This window comes from Coregonus clupeaformis, unplaced genomic scaffold, assembly GCF_020615455.1.
Source record: "Coregonus clupeaformis isolate EN_2021a unplaced genomic scaffold, ASM2061545v1 scaf0143, whole genome shotgun sequence".
In the NCBI taxonomy this organism is placed as follows: domain Eukaryota; kingdom Metazoa; phylum Chordata; class Actinopteri; order Salmoniformes; family Salmonidae; genus Coregonus; species Coregonus clupeaformis.
Window position 1 is genome coordinate 494686 of NW_025533598.1, and position 8955 is coordinate 503640.

General features: G+C 43.5%; 1 protein-coding gene across 1 annotated transcript in view; it reads right to left on the bottom strand.

Annotated features, from left to right (window-relative positions):
• The window catches only part of tmem135 (transmembrane protein 135), a 62727-nt gene extending 56257 nt beyond the window's left edge, over positions 1 to 6470 (bottom strand). The window contains exon 1 of the mRNA XM_045213706.1: positions 6260 to 6470. Coding sequence (XP_045069641.1) covers positions 6260 to 6397 — 138 coding nt within the window. The 5' untranslated portion in view covers positions 6398 to 6470. The remainder of the gene's footprint in view (positions 1 to 6259) is intronic.
• Positions 6471 to 8955: the final 2485 nt, after the last annotated feature.

Here is an 8955-nt window from a genome sequence, read left to right on the forward strand (position 1 = left end):
CAATAGACTAAGCTGACCAATAGACTAAGCGGACCAATAGACTAAGCTGACCAATAGACTAAGCGGACCAATAGACTAAGCTGACCAATAGACTAAGCTGACCAATAGACTAAGCTGACCGCTGACCAATAGACTAAGCTGACCAATAGACTAAGCGGACCAATAGACTAAGCTGACCAATAGACTAAGCGGACCAATAGACTAAGCGGACCAATAGACTAGGCTGACCAATAGACTAAGCTGACCAATAGACTAGGCTGACCAATAGACTAAGCGGACCAATAGACTAAGCTGACCAATAGACTAGGCTGACCAATAGACTAAGCTGACCAATAGACTAAGCTGACCAATAGACTAAGCTGACCAATAGACTAAGCTGACCAATAGACTAAGCTGACCAATAGACTAAGCTGACCAATAGACTAAGCTGACCAATAGACTAAGCTGACCAATAGACTAAGCTGACCGCTGACCAATAGACTAAGCTGACCAATAGACTAAGCGGACCAATAGACTAGGCTGACCAATAGACTAAGCTGACCAATAGACTAAGCGGACCAATAGACTAAGCTGACCAATAGACTAGGCTGACCAATAGACTAGGCTGACCAATAGACTAAGCTGACCAATAGACTAAGCTGACCAATAGACTAAGCGGACCAATAGACTAAGCGGACCAATAGACTAAGCTGACCAATAGACTAAGCGGACCAATAGACTAAGCTGACCAATAGACTAAGCTGACCGCTGACCAATAGACTAAGCTGACCAATAGACTAAGCTGACCGCTGACCAATAGACTAAGCGGACCAATAGACTAAGCGGACCAATAGACTAGGCTGACCAATAGACTAAGCTGACCAATAGACTAAGCTGACCAATAGACTAAGCTGACCAATAGACTAAGCTGACCAATAGACTAAGCTGACCAATAGACTAGGCTGACCAATAGACTAAGCTGACCAATAGACTAAGCTGACCGCTGACCAATAGACTAAGCTGACCAATAGACTAAGCTGACCGCTGACCAATAGACTAGGCTGACCAATAGACTAAGCTGACCAATAGACTAAGCTGACCAATAGACTAAGCTGACCAATAGACTAAGCGGACCAATAGACTAAGCTGACCAATAGACTAAGCGGACCAATAGACTAAGCTGACCAATAGACTAAGCTGACCGCTGACCAATAGACTAAGCTGACCAATAGACTAAGCTGACCGCTGACCAATAGACTAAGCGGACCAATAGACTAGGCTGACCAATAGACTAAGCTGACCAATAGACTAAGCTGACCAATAGACTAAGCTGACCAATAGACTAAGCTGACCGCTGACCAATAGACTAAGCGGACCAATAGACTAAGCTGACCAATAGACTAGGCTGACCAATAGACTAGGCTGACCAATAGACTAAGCTGACCAATAGACTAAGCTGACCAATAGACTAAGCTGACCAATAGACTAAGCTGACCAATAGACTAAGCTGACCAATAGACTAAGCTGACCAATAGACTAAGCGGACCAATAGACTAAGCGGACCAATAGACTAAGCTGACCAATAGACTAAGCTGACCAATAGACTAGGCTGACCAATAGACTAAGCTGACCAATAGACTAGGCTGACCAATAGACTAAGCGGACCAATAGACTAAGCGGACCAATAGACTAAGCTGACCAATAGACTAAGCTGACCAATAGACTAAGCTGACCAATAGACTAAGCTGACCAATAGACTAAGCTGACCAATAGACTAAGCTGACCAATAGACTAAGCTGACCAATAGACTAAGCTGACCAATAGACTAAGCTGACCAATAGACTAGGCTGACCAATAGAGTAAGCTGACCAATAGACTAAGCTGACCAATAGACTAAGCTGACCAATAGACTAAGCTGACCAATAGACTAAGCTGACCAATAGACTAAGCGGACCAATAGACTAAGCGGACCAATAGACTAAGCTGACCAATAGACTAAGCTGACCAATAGACTAAGCTGACCAATAGACTAAGCGGACCAATAGACTAAGCTGACCAATAGACTAAGCTGACCAATAGACTAAGCTGACCAATAGACTAAGCGGACCAATAGACTAGGTCAACTTTTGCACTATGGGGGGGGGATAGTAGATTGACGTAGCCAACAAGATGAGTAACGAACCCACAGCCTGACGAGAAGTCCGTGAGGATAGTTCTAACATGAGGATAGTTCTAACATGAGGATAGTTCTAACATGAGGATAGTTCTAACATGAGGATAGTTCTAACATGAGGATAGTTCTAACATGAGGATAGTTCTAACATGAGGCTAGTTCTAACATAAGGATAGTTCTAACATGAGGATAGTTCTAACATGAGGATAGTTCTAACATGAGGATAGTTCTAACATGAGGATAGTTCTAACATGAGGATAGTTCTAACATGAGGATAGTTCTAACATGAGGATAGTTCTAACATCTTTAATATGTGCCTCGGAGTTGGATCAGAAGCCGCTGCATCCAGGATGTGTCCGTCTGTTAGCCTAACTAGGAGCCGCTACGCTTTTTCTGTTGTTATTCTGTCTCTCACTGTTCAAATAAACCTACCATTAAAATTATAGACTGATCCATGTCTTTTGTCAGTGGGCAAACGTACAAAATCAGCAGGGGATCAAATACTTTTTTCCCCTCACTGTACCAACACATCCTCCGAGAGCAACTTCTCCCAACCATCCAAGAACAGTTTGGAGACGAACTACGCCTGTGTGAGTGAGAGGTGCTTTCAGAGCACAGCGATTGGCAGCCAGGGGAAGGGAATTATAATTATTATATTCAGTCCAAGGGCAAAACTGCCGCAAGGCATGGATTTGTTTTAGGGGCCATTACAGCCACACAAGGGGGCATCGATGGCCAAGTCGATGCCACATGGAAATTCGAGGCCTATTTGCTCCTGAAAGTGTTATGTACTAGCAGGAGTAGTGCATTTCTGTTTTAGACAGCTGGTCACCGTCTGGTCTGTGTTGTTGGATGCAGAAAGAGGGACATCCAGCACAGAGCAATTCCACGGTAACCCAATTGTATGCCAAACAAAAAACCATTGATTTCAAAGTTTAACAAACCATACAACTCTACGCAGAAGGACTAATTTTAACAATTTACACTGAACATTTTACAAAAACACATTTACTGGAAGAACTGTGCAGATGCAAAGTTTGGTAACAGAATTTCTGTAGAATCTCCTTCAGTTTTTTTTTTTTTATGTGTCCACGTTTTCCAAAAACTCTTAAATATAGTATAATGCTCCAAATTAAGATTCAACTGTATCAGCCATGACATGACACATAGACTTTTGGTTATTGAACTACAGTAAGTAAAGTGGATTTACACCCGGTAACGGAATTGCAGTAACGGAATTTCATCATGGGTTCCCTGATCTGTACTACACAGAAACTTATAATAATGGATATGAATGTCATTCTCTTCATGGTGATGTACCCTGAATAGGTACACAAAGGTAGAACTATGTAATATCCTCCTTTGCATTTTGGGTATTATTACACACTGACTATTATTTGAATGAGCTCTGACAAAACAAGAGCAAATTTGGTTGTTCCGGACCAGACCAAATCTGAACCAATCATAGACGTCTATGTTTCACAAGTTTGGACATCAAAGTACAGCACAGTAGAGTTCAGTACAGCTGAGCTCAGTACAGTAGAGTATATTTCAGTAGAGTATATTTCAGTAGAGTATATTTCAGTAAAGTATATTTCAGTAAAGTATATTTCAGTAGAGTATATTTCAGTAGAGTATATTTCAGTAGAGTATATTTCAGTAGAGTATATTTCAGTAAAGTATATTTCAGTAGAGTATATTTCAGTAAAGTATATTTCAGTAGAGTATAGTACATTATAGTGTACTCAACTCTAGTGTGCTCTACTATAATGTTCTTTACTGTACTGAACTCTACTCCACTATAATGTTCTTTACTGTACTGAACTCTACTCCACTATAATGTTCTTCAACTTTATTGTGTTTTGATGTATTTCTAATACCCTTTAATACTTTTTCTGGTAGATGTTTTCTAAGAACCTTTCCCATCTGTTTGACCAGAAATCAAAGCCTTTGCTTATTCCTAATGTTTAGGATGGATATATGCCTTAATTTCTCAAAAATATAGACTCTTAGCCTTCATTTCACACCCAATCTGACATGCAACTATGAACTACACGTTGGAGCTCATGGGTCCTTTCACATGGACATGACCTACATTGTAAATAGCAAACTATGCTTTATGGCATTAGTGGAAACCAAGACTGTTTTCAGGGCAGGTCTGCCGGTTTTGACTAGAATAAGTGACTTTTCGTAGCAGGTTAGGAGAACTTAGGCAGCAGGTTAAGATAATTAACGTGTCAGGTTAGGAGAATTAGGTTAAGGTTAGGAAAAGGGTTAGGATTAGCTAAAATTGTCCCGACTCAAACATGGGCTCCCGAGTGGCGCAGCTTGAGGCGTCACTACAGACCCCCTGGTTCGATTCCAGGCTGTATCACAACTGGCCGTGATTGGGCGGCCGGTGTAGGCCGTCATTGTAAATAAGAATTTGTTCTTAACTGACTTGCCTAGTTAAATAAAGGTTAAAAAAAAACATATCTAGCTACAACCAGGCCTGCCCTGAAAACAGACTTGGTTTCCACTAACGCAATTCTGTGCAAAATATCATCATCGTCCTAATCTCGGAAGCCAGAACTGAATTCTCCAGCTAGCTACTGGGGTTTAACTTTAATTATAGTCCAGGCAATGTGTCAAATCTTAGGTGATATGTTCACGTTTAAAAAAGCATGAGATTTGGTACACTTGTAGAGTCCTGAACATTTTCGCTCTGCCAGGGGGTGTTTTTGATGTTGTGCATGCATCATTATATTCGTTGACCTTGAAAACATTTGGGCACATTACATTTTCTGTGTTATCATGTTTGGTTGAGGAGATATGAAGCGAAACACATTATTTGGTTATGGCAGAATGAAAAATGGCTGCCACGGTTGCCAGGAGGTGTTTATGCGATGGGACACTTTTTACAGAATTTCGTCCGGCGGGCTGCACTAAACGTCACGGCGATCTGCGCTAAACGTCACGGCAGGCTGCGCTAAACGTCACGGCGATCTGCGCTAAACGTCACGGCAGGCTGCGCTAAACGTCACGGCGGGCTGCGCTAAACGTCACGGCGGGCTGCGCTAAACGTCACGGCGGGCTGCGCTATACGTCACGGTGGACTGCGCTATACGTCACGGTGCTTCAACAAAGTACTGAGTAAAGGGTCTGAATATTTATGTAAATGTAGTAGATTAGCTTGATAGCGGCATTGACGTTACACATCGTTCACTTTTGGGAACCTTGTCCAGCCACTTGGTAGCTGGCTATCGTTAGTGTAAATAAAGCTAAATGATGTACTAATATGAAAGTGCAATTGTAAACTATAAACTATAACCCCATCATAGCTTAATTTATGAATGAGGTACCAGGCGGAGTAGCCTGGTTCTAGCCTGCTTGTTCAGCTATTTCATTCCACTCCTTGTACTCCTGTCATTTGCCAAAGACATGGGAAATGACCAGGAAAATGACTTTGGCAAATGACAGGAGTGGAATGTTAGCTAAAATGACTGGTAACCAGGCAGAGGGTTCTCGGTTGAAAGTGGACACTCATCAGACAGTCCTTGCACTTTGAAACCCACTCCCAGCGTTACGTATAGGACCGCCCACCGGGCAAAATACCGTGAAAAGAGTGTGTCCCTTTCTGCAACGGCTCCCTTTCTGAAAATGTCCAGGGCCCCAAACTGGACAAGTGTGTATTTTCACATATTGCCTGGACTATTAGGGATGTCGGGGAGGGCAAGTTCAGCAAGTCTCTCTGCCACCTAATTGGCTTAAAGCGTAACATTGCTGACTCGAAAGTTCAACTCAACTAGCTAGCTAGTTAGCTAGCTGGCAAGTTGCAATATAGCTAGTTGGGATTCGCTGGCAAAATAGCGAAGTTAACATGGTAATGCAAAAGCAATTATGTGAAATCTGTAGCCACGACGTGTCAAAATAAATCACATTGCTAACGACTGGCAACATAAACTGTAGTTAGCAACATAGCTATTCATGCGACCGATTAATTAAGCTAACTAGCTAGCTAGCTAGCTTCCATCCATAGCCATGAACTTGGGCCCTTGTAGCACAACACGGATAGCTAGCATTGGGTGGACAGATCCCCAGTCGGTGTATTTGGAGCTAGCTACTCACCAGGTAAAGCGGTGCATATATTTTGAAAGAGACCTCCAGAGCCCCCGCGGTGATCTCCAGGGTTGACATGACACAGGAGGGGTTCCACGTATGCCCGATCTCATAGCAGCTGTGCGGTATCTTACTCAGGGCTGCCATGGTTGCACGGTGGACCGTCGGGTAGCGAGCCGTGCGGTGCAGTGAGGAAACAGACAGCGGTGTACAGAGGCGCGCTCCCGACTGTGGGGAGAGGCGCGCTCCCGACTGTGGGGAGAGGCGCGCTCCCGACTGTGGGGAGAGGCGCGGCACCGATGCTATCGAGGCAAAGGGTCATGGCAGGCCAGGCGGGGGTAACAGTCGATCACACGCATGCAGTGGAGGTGGAAGTTCAGTTCAGTGGTTGTGTGTTCCCTCTTGCTGAATGTGCCTTGTGGCGATTCACCCACCCCAAACTGGCAGCAAAACAAACCCGTTTCCCCTCCTTTTAAATTTACAGACAGCGAAATGAAGGAGGATAAAAAAAAAATGTTTTAATGGAATAGTGTCCTATGAGTTCAACAACCAATCAGTCTCTCTTGTAGTGGAACATTTCCTTATTGATGTTTATCACACCTAGCCGGTCTGCCTTTCACCTTTTACCCCTTATGAAAAGAGAGTGCAGTTTAACTTCCCTTTAGAGACTGCAGGTCTATGGACAGCAGTGGAGGCTCCTCAGAGGAGGAAGGGGAGGACCACCCTCCTCAGTGAATTTCATTAAAATAAAAATTGTAAAACATTGAAAAAGTTATCCTTTTTAGATAAAACTATACTAAATATATTCACGTCACCAAATAATTGATTAAAACACGCTGTTTTACAATGAATGTCTATAGTAGCCTCAACTGCACTCTGTAGGGTAGCACCATGGTGTAGCCGGAGGACAGCTAGCTTCCGTTCTCCTCTTGGTACATTGACTTCAATACAAAACCAAGGAGGCTCATGGTTCTCACCCCCTTCCATAGACTTACACAGTAATTATGACAACTTCCGGAGGATGAACTCCAACCTATCAGAGCTCTTGCAGCATGAACTGACATGTTGTCCACCCAATCAAAGGATCAGAGAATTAATCTAGTACTGAAAGCATAAGCTACAGCTAGCTAGCACTGCAGTGCACAAAATGTGGTGAGTAGTTGACTCAAAGAGAGCGAAAGACAATAGTTGAACAGTGGTGAACAAGTTAATTTCTTCAAAAATGAAGGAGAAGCAAGAGAGAAATAGAGAGAGAGATTGTCTTTTTTTTTTTACTTTCAGTTTCACTTACTCATAGTTACCCAAACACCCGGCTCAAACAGAGGGATGCTATGTTAGCTAGCTGGCTATGACTATCCAACACAACACTGGAACTCTTCCAAGTCAAGGTAAGCTTTTGGTTTTACAAATGTATTGCCACCGGGGCCCGCCGGTGTAACTGCTCACTGACTGTACACTGTAACGTTACTGCATGATTGTAGCGGGTTTACTAACAAGTTAGTTCTATTAGCTTTGTTGACTAGGACGTTACTTTAGCTAATATGGGGACAATGATGTAGGCTGTGTGTAGCGGTTATGACATGGTTTGGCTTGGAAAGGTTTTTTCGCCTGGTCACATACAGCTGATGTGTTGTTCATTGAAGTCCACAAACGAAGGGAAGAGGTGAGAGGAGGAGAGTGCATAGAGGTGAGAAGGAATACAATGTGGCTGCTATGAAAGTGAACTGTGTTTATGCGTGATCAGTGGTGTATTCATTCAGCCGATTCTGTTGAAAAACTTTTCTTAAACAGAAGCAAACGAAACAGGGATTCAAAATACCTGAATTTGTCTAATAGAAACTCTAGTTTGCAACTGTTGGACTAATGATTACACCCTAGATAAGATAGATGCAGGCAAGAGTGTGTGTAACCGGTGTGAAATGGCTAGCTAGTTAGCGGTGCGCGCTAGTAGCGTTTCAATCGGTGACGTCACTCGCTCTGAGACCTTGAAGTAGTTGTTTCCCTTTGCTCTGCAAGGGGGCCGCGGCTTTTGTGGAGCGACGGGTAACGGTGCTTCGAAGGGTGACTGTTGTCGATGTGTGCAGAGGGTCCCTGGTTCGAGCCCAGGTTGGGGCGATGAGAGGGACGGAAGCAGCACTGTTACATGAGCACGGCCTTATTTCTATTACAGCTTTGTTGGATGACTGTTATCCATATTCCATTCACCCTGCTCAATGTAACATCGATAGGTTTAGGCTACTACATAATACTACCATTTTCTATACCCATCATGAGGTTGCTGTACGGCGGTACTGAATGTGTCACTGTCGTCTGTCATCTCAATCTTTTCTCTCGGCCTGTGTGCACCTACGTTGTAAACTGTCATTCATAGGCTAGGTTGTAGCAACCTCATGATGGGTATAGGGATAATTCAAGTATCATGTAGTAGCCTAAACCTATCACTGTTATATTGAACTGGGTGAATGGAATATGAATGACGGTCATCCAACATGCTGTAATAGAAATAAGGCCATGCTCATGAAAAACAAAAATCGTCCTCCCTCATCATAAACGCCACTGATGGACAGAAGCAGTTTAACTTCCCTGTAGAGACTGCAGGCCCAGAGAAAGGAAACACACTCTCATTCTTTTCTGGTCGGTGCTGGGCAAGTGGGGCGAGACCTGGACCTGGACCTGAAGAGAGGCAGAGCTCCTGAGGATGGCTC